This window comes from Denticeps clupeoides, chromosome 6, assembly GCF_900700375.1.
Source record: "Denticeps clupeoides chromosome 6, fDenClu1.1, whole genome shotgun sequence".
Classification (NCBI taxonomy): Eukaryota; Metazoa; Chordata; class Actinopteri; order Clupeiformes; family Denticipitidae; genus Denticeps; species Denticeps clupeoides.
This window is the reverse complement of record NC_041712.1, coordinates 1,709,736-1,729,628: the sequence shown is the minus strand read 5'-3', so window position 1 is coordinate 1,729,628 and position 19,893 is coordinate 1,709,736. Positions and strand designations below refer to the sequence as shown.

Below are 19,893 nucleotides of genomic sequence, written 5' to 3'. Positions count from 1 at the left end.
TTATTGTGGGCAGTCTCAGGCACCTGTGCAATATTCATGTTGTCTAATCAGCACAGAAAATGTTCATGAGTTCAGTTCATGAAAAATGGGAGCAGAAACAAGAGTATTGCATTAATATTTTTGTTCAGTAGTAACTATATTAGAGGATATTACATTAGTAACCATATTACAGGATTTAATCACTTTGTTTATCCATATTAGATGTAGGATACTGAGCCTTATAATATTAGAAGCAGTTTTTTTTTCAATTTGCATTTTATAACAAGGAGGCATTTATTGTACTGAGAATGGTAGAGCATTGGTTGGGTAGATCTGATGGAGACTCAGTCAGACTTACATAGCATCCTTACTAAATATCGCCCAGCCCGGTCTCAATATGTGGAACCAATCCAGACAGATACCACATGTTTGGTGTCTTTGTTTTCCCCATGTTTACCCCAGGGTGTGGCCATGAATTCCGTGAAGCTGGATGCAGTGTCGTCATGGCCCCTACTCATGTAGCAAATAATTATTTCCCCACTGTAACAGATCTCTAAGTGACTTTTGTTTTTATGAATACAAAATGTGAAAGAATACAGCAAGAACCATGCCTCCTGTCATAAAACGTCTTCCTATATTTGCATGTCCACTATGCTACTATGTTACATTGCCATCAGATTTTCACATTGTAATGCACATATATTGGAATAACATAAGCATATCATCATGACTCAGTTACTGTAAAATACTGTTCTGAATTAACAATGAACACTCATGTTGCAAACAGCATCTTATTAACAGGAAACCACTGGGATCCGATTGTGTTCATTCATTGAAGGTCTTCAGCTTTAATGACAGCCGTGTGCATCATATTGTCCCACACTTCTGAATGAACTAGGGAGGTTCAAATAAATGACTCAGTGCACATTTGAGCTTTGCTCAGTCAGGTTAGATCAGAAGAGACTAGTGGGATCTGATGTTTTCGGCAGGAAGTTGTCTTCATTGTGCTGGTTCCAGCGACTGTCCTACAGTCACGACTGGAGCGTGAATCACGTGACCGCAGTCCCCTCTGCCCGTCAGTGTTGGGAGTAGAACCCGAACCTGCCTCTCCTCTCCAGCTGCCGGCTTCTGTGTTGCGCTGATAGGGAAGCAGGAGAAGAGCAGAGGAGCGAGAGAGAAAGAGAGAGAGAGAGAGCTGGGCATCACGGCGCGTCCATACACTGAACTGAACGGAACTGAACTGAACTGAACGGACGGGGAAGATGCGCCAGCGCCGGGCCGCTGGTTCTGTCCTACAGCCCGCCCTGCCCCTCACGGCGCAGACCTGAAGGACCGTGGCGCCCGCGCCGAGGAGCGCAGAGGACGTTCTGCGTGGGATTTTCGGAGCGGACCGGAGCCGTGATGCTGGCCGCGTTTCTCGGTGAGTTGCACGCGTAACCTCGCCGCCGCCGCCGCCGCCGTGAAGGGGTGCGGGGCTGCGGCGTGTCCACTCCGCCCGAAGCCCACGGTACAGGTGACATTGCGTTTAACCACTTTTACTGACCCTCCTGCCACGATCACATTCAAATTCCATTAAGCAGTAATAACCAGGTTGACTAGTTCCACCCAGGGTTGGACAGACTTTCTAACTTAAACCGTTCTGTACATGCACCTCTCGCACTAAGAAAAGTACGCAACTACATGCAGAGGTTTATCTAGAACAATTCATTAAAATAATGGCAATTAATTTACTGCTACTACACACACACACATATTGTGAACATCATCTTGTAATGCAACTTATTTAATATATATATATATATATATATATATATATATAAAATGATTTAAAATAAACATATTTAAATATTATAGAAAATACCACTTCTAACAAACAATACTTATTTTTTTAATGAACAGTAACTGCATTTATTTAACCCCCAAAGCTGACAGGCACAAACACTATTTTTAGAAAATGTTGACCTTTGAATTCATTATTTTTTTTGTAACAATATAATAGTATTGTGTGGTTTGCTCCAAGGGAGTCAAGTTTATCTCCACAACGAGTCAAACACCATATCTGTCCCCTGTCTATATTTAGACTCGCATCTCCAGGGCTGGGCAAAGTATCTGTCAAGTCTGGAGATGACACGGGGCTGCTGAAGCAGAGGTTAGGAAGTGACATCTTGCTGTGCACTGGCCCCAAATCACAGCCATGCTCCCTCGTGATCCCTCTGAACGCTGCTGTCAAGTGGCCTTGAATAACACAAGTGCCTTTGTCTGAGGTGGGGTGTAGCACTTGCCTCCACATGCTCACGCCGCAGCCTTTCTAGGCTTATTAAGCATGAGCTGATTAACGTTCCTCCGGTATCCATGGCATCTCCAGCTGCGTGGGGTGGCGCCATGTTTGACATTCAGAGGTGGCAGGTATTAAAACATGTGTGGCTTGCCGAAAGCTCTCTTTCCTGCATCATGATTTAATGACATGTAGTCAGTTTTCCCTGTTTATTATATCACTGGAGGGGCTACTGATGGAAATTACATGTCCGTGTCTGTTGTTGACACCGTATATGATAGTGTACACTATCATGTATCTGGAATTGATATCTGTTCAGATTTTGTGGAATTTATACATACTACTGCATGCATACTATAGAATGCATTTATCATATTGATATAAAACATAATGGTAAAAAACATGTGTATATGCTGCTTTATTGCATATATAAATATTAGTTTTAGGTGGTAAAATTTACTTCTCTAAATCAGGTAAAATATACATAATGTTTTTTTTAATTAGTTTAATCATTATTGAACTATTTATTGTTACTGCAGATCTTGAACAATTTTATCACTCAAACAAAACCAATAACATTTTGAAGGATTTTTTTTTGGCACGCAAGCGTCTCACATGGCCCCTGTCACCTCCCTTAGTGTGGCTGTGACTGTGTGGTGCGTCAACGTGTCCCCGGAGGGAGACGAGCTTTAATTAGCAGAGCGCCGCACAGCAGGGGACACCCCTCACAGAGCACCTCATCATTCAGCTCATCAAAATCACAGTGACAGCCCTCCCCTCCCACCAAACACGCGGCACCATACCCAGACCAACACTCGCGCAGCGGCGCACTGACCTTTACACCCTCACGATGGCATCACAGCTAGCGAGGCGCTGAGAAAAAGCGTGATGCCTGACTTGAAGATACAGTCCTCGACTCTCACAGGCACTCCAGTCATCATCAGGCACTGATCGCTTTAAAAACATACAACATATAACCAATAATAAATCAATGGGAGCAAATACCATTTTTTTATTTCTGAGTGGCGGACAATAAGGCCAACAAATATCAGATTTCATATTTTGGTTTGAATGGAAGGGCTAGGTCATGTTAATTCAGTAAAAATGTGAGGTTGCTGGTTCTGATATAGAAATGATGAGATATAATGTTGATTATATATAATGTTATAAATGTTGATTTTATTTCTTGTTGCTAAGATACTTGTGAACCTCTTGTAATTCCACATATAGCTTATACCTTCACTATGTTTTTCTTACATTTGCACCCAACCTCAAAATTTATAAGCATTCCTCAGTGATGTGGGCTACATGCAGATCATATGCGGAACATATGGAATAATGTTCTCACATATCTGGACTTGGTTTTCCAGGGAAGGCCTTAATGAACAGAAAAGTCACCAGTGCACTCATGAAGTCATTTTCTAAGTGAAGGAACATGATTAAAAAAAGTATCCTTTTCATCAGTGTGGGCATCTCCATAAAGTAACCTTTCAGGTTTTGTTGCTGTCGCTGGGCAGCAGAGTTTCAGCTCCTTTATAGATTTTCCATTGGATTCAGATCTGCATACAGTCTTGGCCACTCCTGGACCTGGAAATGTTTTTTTTATGGAGCCACTTAGAAGGTGTGAGTGTGTGTAAGGAAGGAGGTTGTTGGCCAAAATTTCATGATACAAGGACCCCATCCATCCTCGTCCTGTCCCCTTGGCAGAAAAGCAGCCCAGATCCTGATTTTTCCACCCCAATCCCTCATGGTTTGGATGGTGTTCTTTTTCACCCTTATTCTTCCTCCGAACATGATGAGTGGAGTTCATACTAAAAAGTTCTATTTGACTCCCATGCCTCCTCTGGATCATCCAGATGGTCTTTGGTGAACTTCAGACAGGCCTGGACATGTGCTGGCTTGAGCAGCGGGACCTTGTGCTCACTGCAGGACTTTAGTCCATGATGGTGTAGTGTGTTACTAATGGTAACCTTTGTTACTGTGGTCTCTTCAGGTCATTGACTAGGTCCTCCCGTGTAGTTCTGTGCTGATCCCTCACCATTTTTTTAATCATTGACACACCTCAAGGTGAGATCTTGCATGGAGCCCCAGTCCAAGGGAGACTGAGAGTCATCTTGATTTTATAATTTTTTATACGTTTTTTGCTTCTCACCAAGCTGTTTGCTGGTTGTCCTGCCTATCCCAGCCTTGTACAGGTCTTAAGTTTGGACCCTGGTGTCCTTAGACGCTTTTGCCCAAAATGGAGATCTGATTGATTGGGTATTGTAGACAGGTGACTTTCATACAGGTAACGAGAGGAGATAAGGAGAGCTTCTTAAAGAAGAAGTAACAGGTCTATGAGAGCCAGAATTTTTGCTGGTTGGTAGGTGATCAACTACTCATTTCATGTCGTAAAATGCTAAATGATTCCTGAGGGGCAGTGGTGGCCTAGCGGTTAAGGAAGCGGCCCCGTAATCAGAAGGTTGCCGGTTCGAATCCTGATCTGCCAAGGTGCCACTGAGGTGCCACTGAGCAAAGCACCGTCCCCACACACTGCTCCCCGGGCGCCTGTCATGGCTGCCCACTGCTCACTCAGGGTGATGGGTTAAATGCAGAGGACAAATTTCACTGTGTGCACCATGTGCTGTGCTGCTGTGTATCACATGTGACAATCACTTCACTTTGAAAGTGTACCTACAATGAAAATTCTTTCTAAGTGGGAAAATTTGTTATTCTGTCACTTTCAAATATCACAACTAATTGCAAACCAAAGTGGTGTTTGACTTGAATTACCATATTTTTGTAGCCATCTGAAGGATGAATGTTATTTTTGTTACACTAACAGTGCAATGTGATTTGCAGTCACTGCGCTATTGACTATGTTACTTGGAAACAGAGCTTTCCTGAAAGCCATTGAGCAATTCAAACCTTGTTAGAAGGCCAGTGAACGGTATATATGTATAAGAATTTCTTGCATCACTGTGATAGATGTCTTTAAATATTTGATTACTGTTAAATTGTCACATGACCAGCTGCTGCCTTCTTTTTTTTTAGATAGATGGAACTGTTTCTTAGTAGGGGATTTGAAAGTTTTAATTATTGCAAAAGTTACAAATAACTATATAACACAAATATCAAGCTCAGCCGGTATAAGGTATATTTTTGTATGATTTGTATTGATTGTAATAGAATCGTTTTGATTATTCAGCTACGGTCACACACTTTGCATGGAGTGGTGCAGCATGGGATGGTTCGTACTGCAGCTCGTGGTGCACAGCGAGTGCTGAGGGGGCGTTATCTCTTCCTCTGGCTTTGCTGGTTGTGGTGAAACAGATGGTACCACCATCTCGGCTTCTTTACGAGTCGTTAGACTTGACATCTTGGTGGAATTCTTATGCACGTTGGTGTGTGCTCACGCTGTATGTTTGGACTTTGGGTGGAGGTGCTGCAGCACTGCGTTTGTAGGGTTTTCTGTGACAGAGTCTGTGGTAAAATATCTGCACCCACCTGTCTTCTTTCGGTTTCAGACATGGCACCAAGTTAGTGGCTGGTTATTAAAAGCCTATATTTAGCCCACTGGAGGTGTGTTGAATGCAGGCACCATTTCCCTTCTGCTACTGTTTATTCTGTCACCATTTTACAGCCAGCTCTATTCTGAGCCCCTTTACCTTGCCATTCATGTGCTTCAACATCATAACTGCAATGTGCATGGCTCCTGAAAAGGAAAAAAGAAACAAAAGACTAAGGTCTCTGGGAGATGCCCACACAGACTTGGTGGTGTGTTGAAACGCGGCATTTAGAGGCAGACATGCCATTTACCGCGCACAGGGAGGTGGGGTCAAAGTTGCGTGGTAAGAATCACTGCTGATTAAAGGTTAAGCTGATGAAGTGGAAGGAAAGACTGCTAGTCCATCTTGTTTCCCTTGCTTCATTGCATGCACAACATTGTCATTTTGCTAGTGTCTTGTTTGACTGGCACGAGTCAAGACAAAAAAAAATGTACCTCTTTTTTTAATTCTACTTATTTGTCAATCATCTGTCTAATATATTATCTTTTATTAGCCGAGATTAATAACAACAGCAATGTTATTATCTCTCCTGAGAAACACCAATCATACAAAAGTTGGTTACAGTCTTTACTGCTGTTCTACCAGAAATAGTACTAAAAATCAGCTCGTCATGTTAAAGAAGAAATTCATCAAATAATGTCAATTATATTGTTACCATAGAAATAAAAATGCTTTATCCAAAGCTCTGTTGTGTCCAAGGTTCTCCAACTGCAAAAATAATGAAGCATGACTGTTTAGCTCCTGAGATGTTTTTGTGGGAAAGAGAGAAAGAAACACACAAACATTACCCTTGTCAAACAGGACACGCTAGTCAGTCCATTAACCTCTCATCTCCCATGCTCTCGTGACATTGAGTAATGTGGAAATGCCGACCCTTCAGAAGGATGCCAGTTAACGAGGCAATTAAGCCGAGCGGCCCAGGTCCGCCACAGCCAAAGAGATGCTGCTGCCTCAGCAGAGAATGGCTGGCTGCCGTTACACAGGAAGCACAAAAGAGATGCATCTGCCGTGCTTAGCAGGCATATCTCCCACTCGGTCTGTCTCTCTACTCAGGATTTGGTTTTGGATTTTGCAGGGTGATGATGATGGTGATAGAATTGGAAAACATAGATGATTTCACCTGCCATTGGTCTTGACATGGATCCATTTCAGCGTTCTGAACCATGTTTTTCCAACACATGTGCTTCCTATACTCCTGTGATTTGAAAACTCCAATACGTACATTTAGTTTATTTTTTTTGCTGGTACTGGTGGTGTGGTGTGAGTACATGGCTGTGAAATAGTGGTACAAATAGGTGTATTCAGTGATGGAAGTGATTCTGAAATATATTTATTAAAAGTGAAAAGTGGAAGAGAAGTGATTTACATTGTGAAACACTGCAGCACAGCACACAGTGCACACAACAAAATGAGTCTTATTGAGCAGTGGGGAGCCCTGCCCGGCGCCCAGGGAGCAGTGTGTGGGTATGGTGCTTTGCTCAGTGGCACCTCAGCGACACCTTGGCGGTTCGGATTCGAAATCTATTAACACAATTTTATTTAATCCCTAATTTACATTAATTCCATATGCAGTGTATGTGGCTCACATTGTTTGACTTTGTACATGAGAAAATGTGTTTCTTCAGCTACAAACATGATAGCAATCAGCAATAGATATTGCATCCCTGCCTCTTCAAGATGAGGTTATGAGAAATTCTGATTGGCTTATCACATGTGTTGCCCTCTGAATAACAAAGACAGTTATGACACCCTTCGTCCACTTTACAAAGACTTTTTTTTTTTTCTTGTCAGAAAAGCAAAATTAACTTGGACATGCTCATAAATGTTTTTTGTGATTTCCACCTTGCTTAAGATGACTGGTAATAAACACAGACAAAAAAGACACAACACACCCAGAGGGAACCTAATCTGACCAGTAAATACCCAAAGGTTGCATACAGTGTCTCCAGCAAAATTAAAACATACTTCTTTTGTTCTCGTCATCATTCCACAAGATACATGCATAGCCATGGAGCAGGATGCGTTCACTGGACTATTTCTCACTGACATCATCCTGAAAGCTGAATGCTGCTGAGATGTGGACTGCAGTGGTAGGCACCCTGATATCATCCACACGATGATGCTTAAGAAAAGAATAGAGCACTTTGCAAAACATCTGCAAGGATCTGAGGAGCAGTGACTGCATTACCACAAGATAGCCTCCGCCCTGTCATTATGATGTAAAAACGATGGAGAAGCAGTTCTCTGGGAAGAGTTCTCCCAACTGGAGTATTTCATTTGCACCTCACAGAGGGGCATCAGGCTTGCTTCTTGTCTGTAATCATTGTATATGGGTGAGTGTGTGTGTGTGTATATACTGTATATATTTTATTCCTCTCTCTTTGTAGCTGCACACTATTCATGAGTGCATCTGAGAAATGAAAAAACTGCCGACTGTATTCTGATCTCTGTCCATTCTGTCTGGTATTTTCGACACATTTCACTCTAAATATGGCAAACCCACCCGCCTATCTCAGCCCACCCGCCTAGTATTATACATGGTGTTCAGTTGATGCTGTGCGTTGGAGGGTAGATGTTGTGCCTGATTTGTGCCACGACAGGGTCAAGGTGACAGAAAAGCCCTTCGTCGGTCCAGTTTGAGCAGCAACATGCACGACAGTCCACCCCTCGCCCGCATGTGAGTCGGAGAAGCTGCAAGAACCCATCCGTCATCCTCCAAGGAGTGCGGCGTTGTCCCTGTGACATTGGGCTCATTTTGGCAAAGACAAATAAGAGAGCCCAGCGCCGCAGTGGCATCCCCACTGTGCACCACGATGGCAGAGGAACGCTCACCCCTCTCCAGCCCCTGTCTTTGTTTAGCTCTGTAGCCTGGTCTGTGCTGACTGGATCCTCTGCTGACACTGTTTTTGGTTCAGTGATTGTGGGATACAGCACAACTGCAAAACCAAATCTGAAGTCACATCTTTTTGTGTATGTGATGGCTGGACACATACCTAAATGTTGGACTTTTATTGTAATTTCTGTCATCTACACAGTACATATTGAAATGAGGCAATGTTCCACTGGGAACATGGTGCAACAGAACAGAGGTGCCGTGTGGACAGAACAGACTACATCTAGAACAAATGTAGTGTTTGTACAAATAATGTCTTTGCTTGTGCAAATAGGTTCAATATTAATAATGCTAACGATGTAGTAACAAATAGTAATCGCATTAACCATAATCAACACTTCACATTTGAAGATAAACAAAGGTTTACCTTGAACTAAATTAGTAAAAACAAATTACCTTTAATCATTATATTTTTTTATATGCTACTGTTTTTTTTTTGGACGTGCCTTGTCAGTTTCTGATACGGTATACAGTACGGAGTGACTGTTATCTTGTCCTTTTGTTAACGCCGCAGGCAGGCTAATCAGCATAAAGTATTGACGTGACATCCTGAGCACTAAAGATGTGTGTGGTAGAGGATGAATGCATGCAGTGACTAACCAGTGTCCTTCACACTGGAGCCGTCCTGCCTCTGCGCAGCAGAGCAGAGGTCCCTGGCGTTCCCCGCATCTTGGTGCCGCCCAGCCCGTATCTGCAGTGCTGGCACACACCACTCCCTGCTTCGACCTGCTGTTGCTGCAGCTGCACTGTCGCCATGCAGGAGGAGAGCCTCTCGCCACCCTTTCTGCAGGACAGCCTGTCTCTCTGCATGCAGCACTGAACACACACCCATCCTCCTACACACCATAATGGCAGCTCCCAGACCCCCCTCCACCCGCAGGATTACACAGCGCCAGGATCCCCCATTTAAATGTCAATTCCACATAAAGATCACATAACTGCCATATAATCCCGTCATCTGTCTCTGACGTTTTTATGCGGCATGCAGAGTAAGATGCCTGGCTGGGTTCCGCTGCACATTTGGCCTCTCATGCTGCTTTGTGTGTACGGTTATTTATGCCCACACTCTCTGGGTGCGAAGGCTGGTGTAATGCCATCCACAAAACCAGCTGCGAAGGCAAATAATATGCGCCATGGCAGCAAGCACAATACTCTAGTCCTGCCATCTCTGAACCACATCCATATAACTGCCTTAAGTCAGCAGGTTTTTTTAATTAAGCCTTCTCCCCCTCCTTTCTTCCTTGGACCAAAGAGATGTGTTTGCACAACCAATTGATCGTTTAAGTATCCTCAGAAATCAATGTTAAACCATTGGGCTTCTAAGGAAAAGTTTTTTTCCCCCACTAACAATGAAAATCCTTCATTGCAATAAGGTTTCTCTTCATCATTCTCTCTCATCCATAACATTTCATTTGTTGTATTTAGTTCCATGTGCTGTGCAAAAGATAGACTTCTGCTGTGCAAAAGTTCTTACTTCTCAGTTTGGAAATCGTAATTTTGACTCATTGCGTGTTTGGGTGCTTAACTGGGCAATTTGGATTTATAAGGAAAAAGTAAAATGAACAACCTGTCAAAAACACTGTTTTTGTGGCTAGGGATTATAAAATACCATCTTACCATCGACTGATGTGTTGTCCCACTCCATATTTCTATGTATTAACTCGGCTACTTGACTAATAATTTCCCATTGATAAATATGCCATTGTTTGTCCATTCATGTGCTACCTAAACAAATCAGAGAAACTTTTATTTGTTTTATTATTATAACAAAAAAGATGATCTGATCATACTATTATTCTCCAACTACCTAGCATATTAACAAAACTACTGGGATCCTCAAATTCATAACAGTCCAATCTGGCAACACTGAGAACATGATCCTGTCTCTTCCCTTCCTTCTCTTTTATTCTTAATTTTCACAGCACTGTCAGTGTCACTCCGTATAGTAAAAGGCATAGTAACAGTACCACCCTCAGATGGTACTGATCCAATGCAGGCAAAGCCTATCAATGCACTTGAATGAAATGAACACAGCATTGCCTTGCATTGAGGATTTTCCCAGAACCTCATTAATCCATTCATTTTCTGTTCATCTGGATATTGCCTGTTCATGTGTTCATGTTAAGGATTCTTCTAAAGGACCATCCTTCCTGACTTAATGAAGAAGAGCAATTGTGGTTCTTCTAAAGAGTCTTTGCCGAGTCTTTGCGGCAATCTCTTGTGGATAACAAATTAGGCCTTTGAAATCTTTCTTGTTCCATTTGGAAGATTCATTCATGGTTTATGCAGGATTTAATGGAACAGATGCTGAAGTGCATTAAATTTGGCATAGCACATTAGCCACATCTAGATTTGGGTTTGTCTGCTGAATATGACTGCTCATTTTGCCACAGTTTATTATCCAATTCTCCTCAAACCACATAAATGCATTCATTTGTGTTGGCTCATTCTTTCCAGTCATAGAAGGTAAGTGGTACATTGTGAAATGCAATGTAATACAAACATAAGCACTATAAGCACAGCACTATTCAACCAAGCCAGTACTAATAACACCATTAAATATGAATTAGAAGGGGTTAGTTAACATTTCTGTCTTTTCATTTCTGGCTCTGAAGTAATTGGGACATCTCACACATTTTTGTCCATAACTCTATTTTAATGTCATCAATTAAATTCCCTTCTCATTTTAATGAAACCGTATAGGAACATTCATCACTGTACATTGACGAGGGGAGCTTCATTAGTGTTAGATCTCCCCTTGTTGCTTATTTTAGTGTAATTGAATTTTTCTAGAGTGACTCAGTCACTGCTTTCTGTGAATCACTTGAAAATATGTTTGAATTAAATTGGCTTATTAATTGGTTATATAAGCCATGATTTAGTCCTCTTAAATCAACAGAACCAACTAAAAGGTTCATCTGATAAAAATGATATAGCATATACCCGACCTGGAAATGTGCAGTATGTAAAAAGCTTTTTATTTCAGATGAAGCAATGAGTTTCTTGGTATGCTGAAGAAGTATGTAAAAATACTGCAGTACAGCACTGATTGTGTATGAATACAGATTATGGTGACCTTGAGCAAGGTGGTCCAATGAACCCTAAATGACAAATGCGTTCCATTCACCGTGAGCTGCCTGTGCTGCATGATGAAGCAGCGTGTGTGCTGCCTAAGTGAATAAGCAGTGTTTAGCTCAGAAAAGCTGAGGCAAGCGCTTTCATGGTGATGTTTCTGTGCCTTACAGGGGTGGCGTACACCCTTATAAAAGACATGCCTCTCAATGAGTGTCCAAGCTCCACAGGTAAATGTGAACAAAATAACAAAAGGTTCTTGTACCAGAAGACACATAGGCTCCATTTTAGTAGTGTATCCTACTGGGATATGAAGAAGAATGTTCTTGTCTGATCAGTGAACACTGCTGAACATGTTGGAATCGAGGTCTGGTTCCTGTTCCCGTGTCACGTCCCCATCTAGGGGTTGGGAAACGTGAGAACGAAGGAGAGGGATGTGTGAGGGAATACACACATACCAGGCCAAAGTGAAGTATTGTGCTTTTATTTAAGGTGAGAAGTGAACAACAAACCAAAACCTAGAGTGTACACAACAACACACAGCAGAACACACCATAAAAGGAGAGACTATACAGTTTACACAACAGAAACACAGTAACCAACACTGACCACTAACACACAAAAAACATTAACATTTAAGGCATTTGCCAGACGCCCTTATCCAGAGCGACTTACAATGTGCTTTCAAGTTACTGTGTGCTTTCTCTACACTCTCAACACTCCGAAACTCTCCTCTCTATCCTCCTCTGGCTCCACAACAATGGGCCCCGTCTGGTGGGAATAGGTAGGCGGAACCATCAATTCCAATCTCCACCCTGCAAACAGCCTAAAAGGGAAACACACACCAGACAGAGCACCCCTAAACCACTCTATGGCCCAGAAACACTAGAGGGTTAAGAACGGTGAACACAACAAAAGGGAGTAGTAGAACCGATGTCAACTTCACAATATTGAAGTGCCAGAAGTAATGCCAGTGCCTCTTTCTCTATAGTACTATAATTTAGCTGGTGCTTTACAAACTAGCAGATGGGGTGATCAATCCCTTCGGCGTCCTCCTGCAACAGCACTGCACCAGCTCCGGTGGCACTTGCATCTACCTCAAACCACCTGGCAGGCATGGCATGCACGGCAAAGTTTGACAACATCAGATTTGAGGCCAGGCCAGAAGAATTATTGTACAATCATACGTTATCTTAACTCCCAAATTACCTGCTAAATCGTGACCATGTCTCAGAGTAGGAATATGCACCCGAAATCTAGCTGGAACCACCAGCTGGTAAACTGTATTCCAGCCCAAATCCACACTTCGTGGTGGACTCCATTTACGCATGAGTACAGAGTCATCCCAATAATATACCACAGATTCACAGATTGATTTTTTTTCTGTAACCTTCCCACGGAGGACAATAATTTTGACTTGTAAATGAATGAGTTTAATACAATTTGGAATACGTCTTTAACATAACAGAATGTGGAAAAAGTGATGTGCTGTGAATACTTTTCTGTCATGATCCGGACCGGCAGGGGTTACTCCGGATCCGGAGTCCGGACCGGAGTTTCATGTTCGTCTTGTGCAATGTTCCCTGATCGTGTTCACCTGCTGTCTATTTATATAATTGTATAAAACTATCCTGTTCGTGTCTGTTCACCGTTGGGTCATTGTGCAAGTTAATGTTCCCTTGTCTCGTGAAGTTGTATTAAACCCCTGTCCTGTGATTGTGCGAATGCGTCCTTCTTCATGCCATGTCCAGCCCACCCGTGACATTTTCAGATGCACTGTAGGCAGGAAGTTTAAAATTCTGGTGGATTTCCTGAGGACCATGCAGGCTGCTTCTGCTCTTGCTGTATTAGGCTGATCTTTTGGCTTCAGAAAACAGCTCTAAAACTAAAACAGTGTGGCCTAAATATTGTTTATATAGCTACAGGGCTGAACCGGCAACCAACAAGAATTGTAGGATGAACATAGATGAAGAATGGAACATGAATTCAGTTGTTCAAGAGTAAAAACATTATTTTCATTTTAAAATGATAGGTAAATATTGTTATTTATTGTTCCAGAAAAACAAACCAGAAGTGATCAACTTGTCCATGCATCACTTGGTTGCAATACATCAGCTGTTATAATAACTAAAATTCTTTTAGAAATAATGCAAATGACAACAAATTTACATATTCTCTGAATCAGGTAAATAATTCAATAATTATTCACCTGATTCAGAGCATATTTTTATATTAAGTTCTCAAGCAATAATGAAGTAATGTCCACAATTCTTAGCAAATTCTGGACTAAACCAATTATTCCTATCAACTATGGTCTTGCATTGTTTACATTATAGAACAATACTAAAGACACAGGACTATGAAATAACATGTGAGGTTATGTAATAAATGTATGTAATAATGTAATTCAACCATGTTAATGAGCATCTTATGAAGCAGATTATTCCTTAGCTGTAGTTTTGAATGATATGTTGTTGATATGTTGCCCTCATATCATCTGTTCAGACATGGTAAACATGTTTGCCTGATTAAAGTCACAAGACTATCTTCAGACTTCTGGTCGACAGTCCCTGACAAAAGTCTTGTCTCTTATCTATTTTGTAGAAACACCTGCTATTAACCTTTTAATGAATCAATTGGTGTTAGAAATAGCTTATATGAAAAGCTAAAACCCTACCAAATGATGTTTAATGCATTGAAATGAATTAGTTTCTCTGAAAAAAGATTTAACATTTAATCAGGACAGAAAGATAAAATTTTGGCAGTCTTGCATGCCTCCCAGAGTTCATCAATATTGTTTGGTTTCGTCTTCCATGCTTCCTCTTCCATCCTACCACACACATGCTCAGTGATGTTCATGTCTGGTGACTGGGCTGGCCAATCCTGGAGCATCCTGATCTTTTTCGCCTTGAGGAACTTTGATGTGGAGATGGAAGTACGTGATGGAGCACCATCCTGCTGCAGAACTTGGCTTATTTTATGGTTGGGAATATAATAGGTAGCTAAGATTTCTTACATTTTCAGACTATTGATGTTGCCTTCCACCCTGCAGATCTCATCCATACCCCCAACCTTGGAGGTAAATGTGAACAAAATAACAAAAGGTTCTTGTACCAGAAGACACATAGGCTCCATTTTAGTAGTGTATCCTACTGGGATATGAAGAAGAATGTTCTTGTCTGATCAGTGAACACTGCTGAACATGTTGGAATCGAGGTCTGGTTCCTGTTCCCGTGTCACGTCCCCGTCTAGGGGTTGGGAAACGTGAGAACGAAGGAGAGGGATGTGTGAGGGAATACACACATACCAGGCCAAAGTGAAGTATTGTGCTTTTATTTAAGGTGAGAAGTGAACAACAAACCAAAACCTAGAGTGTACACAACAACACACAGCAGAACACACCATAAAAGGAGAGACTATACAGTTTACACAACAGAAACACAGTAACCAACACTGACCACTAACACACAAAAAACATTAACATTTAAGGCATTTGCCAGACGCCCTTATCCAGAGCGACTTACAATGTGCTTTCAAGTTACTGTGTGCTTTCTCTACACTCTCAACACTCCGAAACTCTCCTCTCTATCCTCCTCTGGCTCCACAACAATGGGCCCCGTCTGGTGGGAATAGGTAGGCGGAACCATCAATTCCAATCTCCACCCTGCAAACAGCCTAAAAGGGAAACACACACCAGACAGAGCACCCCTAAACCACTCTATGGCCCAGAAACACTAGAGGGTTAAGAACGGTGAACACAACAAAAGGGAGTAGTAGAACCGATGTCAACTTCACAATATTGAAGTGCCAGAAGTAATGCCAGTGCCTCTTTCTCTATAGTACTATAATTTAGCTGGTGCTTTACAAACTAGCAGATGGGGTGATCAATCCCTTCGGCGTCCTCCTGCAACAGCACTGCACCAGCTCCGGTGGCACTTGCATCTACCTCAAACCACCTGGCAGGCATGGCATGCACGGCAAAGTTTGACAACATCAGATTTGAGGCCAGGCCAGAAGAATTATTGTACAATCATACGTTATCTTAACTCCCAAATTACCTGCTAAATCGTGACCATGTCTCAGAGTAGGAATATGCACCCGAAATCTAGCTGGAACCACCAGCTGGTAAACTGTATTCCAGCCCAAATCCACACTTCGTGGTGGACTCCATTTACGCATGAGTACAGAGTCATCCCAATAATATACCACAGATTCACAGATTGATTTTTTTTCTGTAACCTTCCCACGGAGGACAATAATTTTGACTTGTAAATGAATGAGTTTAATACAATTTGGAATACGTCTTTAACATAACAGAATGTGGAAAAAGTGATGTGCTGTGAATACTTTTCTGTCATGATCCGGACCGGCAGGGGTTACTCCGGATCCGGAGTCCGTACCGGAGTTTCATGTTCGTCTTGTGCAATGTTCCCTGATCGTGTTCACCTGCTGTCTATTTATATAATTGTATAAAACTATCCTGTTCGTGTCTGTTCACCGTTGGGTCATTGTGCAAGTTAATGTTCCCTTGTCTCGTGAAGTTGTATTAAACCCCTGTCCTGTGATTGTGCGAATGCGTCCTTCTTCATGCCATGTCCAGCCCACCCGTGACATTTTCAGATGCACTGTAGGCAGGAAGTTTAAAATTCTGGTGGATTTCCTGAGGACCATGCAGGCTGCTTCTGCTCTTGCTGTATTAGGCTGATCTTTTGGCTTCAGAAAACAGCTCTAAAACTAAAACAGTGTGGCCTAAATATTGTTTATATAGCTACAGGGCTGAACCGGCAACCAACAAGAATTGTAGGATGAACATAGATGAAGAATGGAACATGAATTCAGTTGTTCAAGAGTAAAAACATTATTTTCATTTTAAAATGATAGGTAAATATTGTTATTTATTGTTCCAGAAAAACAAACCAGAAGTGATCAACTTGTCCATGCATCACTTGGTTGCAATACATCAGCTGTTATAATAACTAAAATTCTTTTAGAAATAATGCAAATGACAACAAATTTACATATTCTCTGAATCAGGTAAATAATTCAATAATTATTCACCTGATTCAGAGCATATTTTTATATTAAGTTCTCAAGCAATAATGAAGTAATGTCCACAATTCTTAGCAAATTCTGGACTAAACCAATTATTCCTATCAACTATGGTCTTGCATTGTTTACATTATAGAACAATACTAAAGACACAGGACTATGAAATAACATGTGAGGTTATGTAATAAATGTATGTAATAATGTAATTCAACCATGTTAATGAGCATCTTATGAAGCAGATTATTCCTTAGCTGTAGTTTTGAATGATATGTTGTTGATATGTTGCCCTCATATCATCTGTTCAGACATGGTAAACATGTTTGCCTGATTAAAGTCACAAGACTATCTTCAGACTTCTGGTCGACAGTCCCTGACAAAAGTCTTGTCTCTTATCTATTTTGTAGAAACACCTGCTATTAACCTTTTAATGAATCAATTGGTGTTAGAAATAGCTTATATGAAAAGCTAAAACCCTACCAAATGATGTTTAATGCATTGAAATGAATTAGTTTCTCTGAAAAAAGATTTAACATTTAATCAGGACAGAAAGATAAAATTTTGGCAGTCTTGCATGCCTCCCAGAGTTCATCAATATTGTTTGGTTTCGTCTTCCATGCTTCCTCTTCCATCCTACCACACACATGCTCAGTGATGTTCATGTCTGGTGACTGGGCTGGCCAATCCTGGAGCATCCTGATCTTTTTCGCCTTGAGGAACTTTGATGTGGAGATGGAAGTACGTGATGGAGCACCATCCTGCTGCAGAACTTGGCTTATTTTATGGTTGGGAATATAATAGGTAGCTAAGATTTCTTACATTTTCAGACTATTGATGTTGCCTTCCACCCTGCAGATCTCATCCATACCCCCAACCTTGGATCCATGCAGGCTCCAGTAGGTCTCCAGTAGGTCTCCTGCAATATTTGCGGCGACTGTAGTGTAATTCAACAGAAGATTAATCTGAAAAATCCACCTTCTGCTACGTTTCCAGCGTCCATCCTTTTAGCAGGCTGTGGGCCTTGGCAAATGCCACATGGTTTTTCAATTGTCTTTTGTTTAGTGTTTGCTTCTGAGCACTGATTCGACCATGGAGGCCATTTCAAGACAGAATCTGACAAACTTTTGCGGTTGACAGGGACTTCAGGTGACCAGGTCTCATGGAGGTCTGCTGCAGTGGAAAATGGGCTGGCCTTGGATTTTGAGCCAACAAACGGTCCTCTCGAGCAGTTGTCTTGCGGGGCCTGCCTGACCTGGGCTTGTCAAAAACATCTCCAGTCTCTTCAAGTCTTATTTTTTATCCTCTGTACTTTACGCTGAGACACATTGAAGGTGTCTGCCACATCAGCGGTGGATCTGGTCTTCAGCCTCTTGATAATCAACACTTTAGTCTCAGGGTGAATCTTAGGCATGTTTGAAGGTCTAGTTGCAGTTGATGTGAAGGTCTAGTGTACTGGGTCTAGTGTTTTTATACACACCCGAGACCTAATTGATCCATTATTAGTCACAGGTGAAGCTCATATGATAAGGCGACAACACTTATGTCTTTGTGTCACATTGGGCTGGACATGGCAAGGAAGATCCGGTCCGATCCGAACTCCGGATCCGGAGAAACCCCTGCCGGTATAAATAAAATGAGCCATTTCTTGTACACAAATCTTGATTAGAAATATATTTCAGTGGCACTTGAGGTCAATTTGTACACAAGCAACAAGACTTTTGTCAGGGACTGTAAAGCTCTGACCTTTATACCTTATATATCTTGAGCCATATGGCTACTCCTCTTTCATCATTTCCTCCTTTCACACTGCTGCTGACCCTTGAGTGCAGTGTGGCCACTTTTAAAGAAGAAATGGTTTTAGGCTGCTGTAATACTAGACAGGGAAAAATAAGCCAAAATGAAGACTTCTGATTTAATTTTTCTCAAAAACAAAATAAAAGTCTTAAAATAAGGAAAATAAAAGACACAAGAAAGAAGAAATCTACATATAAATCTAGTGTAACCATTTAACTCCGGCACAATAGCTTGCGTAGTATAGACCCAGCTCTCAACCCAACTTTGTGAATAGATTAACGACGATATTTTTTTTATCGTCCGATAAGAGTCTCACGTTAACGCAGCACGTTAACGCCGATAACGGCCCACCACTAATTTTAATACATCAGTAAAGGATTCTGACTGTCCCATTGGTTCACCCTGGCAAAGGGTTGGAGAAAAGTGCACAGACACTTCTTGAAGGTGAGGGGCCGGTAGCAGGAAAAAGTTTAATTATTTGATTGACAAAAGGTCTGGTGTGGTGTTGCTGGTATGCAGAAGTACCAAGGCTCATAGATGTTCAGGTGTAATGAAGACTGGTCTGATACTATGGAGGAGCTACTGCAGCACAAATCACACTTTCTGGTGACGATAGAAAAACTTCAGAAGAAACTCTGAAGCTAGTTTACTATAAAAAATGCATACAATGTGAAAGTGATTGTCATTGTGAAACACTGCAGCACAGCATATGGTGCACACAATGAAATTTGTCCTCTGCTTTTAACCCATCACCCTTGGTGAGCAGTGAGCAGCCATGACAAGCAGTGTGTGGGGACGGTGCTTTTGCTCAGTGGCACCTCAGTGGTACCATGGCAGCTCAGGATTTGAACCAGCAACCTTCTGTTTACGTGTTAGCTTCCTTACCTGCTAGGCCACCACTGCCCCACGTACATGCAACCATCAGAACTTGTCCATGCAGCAATGGATAACATTTTAAACTACAGCATTTATCAGACGTCCTTATCTGGAATCTGGTCTGAGGAATCATCTTTTCTTGTTGGCCAGACAGTTCTGGACAGTTTTCACATTAGAGATGTAACATTTGCATTTTTAACCAATTGGCAGGCTAATGAAGACCATATTCTTCCTTTTTTTGGAGTTGTTTAAGGAACCCAACAATGAATTTGATGTGTTCACCTGCCCACAAGTTCTCCTGGAAGAGCATATCTGGTATCATCTGCCCTAATTTCTTTATGTTTTTTCCCAAATCTGATAAATTCCCACTGTATTTCTCTGCTGTGTCCAGTTTCTATGTCACACTTACT

The 19,893-nt window shown here is 41.7% G+C and overlaps 1 protein-coding gene across 1 annotated transcript in view; it reads left to right on the top strand.

Moving 5' to 3' along the window:
- The first annotated feature begins 932 nt into the window (after positions 1 to 932).
- clmpa (CXADR like membrane protein a) overlaps positions 933 to 19,893 on the top strand; it is a 56,941-nt gene continuing 37,980 nt past the window's right edge. The window contains exon 1 of the mRNA XM_028984805.1: positions 933 to 1,399. Within this exon, the coding sequence (XP_028840638.1) occupies positions 1,381 to 1,399 (19 nt within the window). The 5' untranslated portion in view covers positions 933 to 1,380. The remainder of the gene's footprint in view (positions 1,400 to 19,893) is intronic.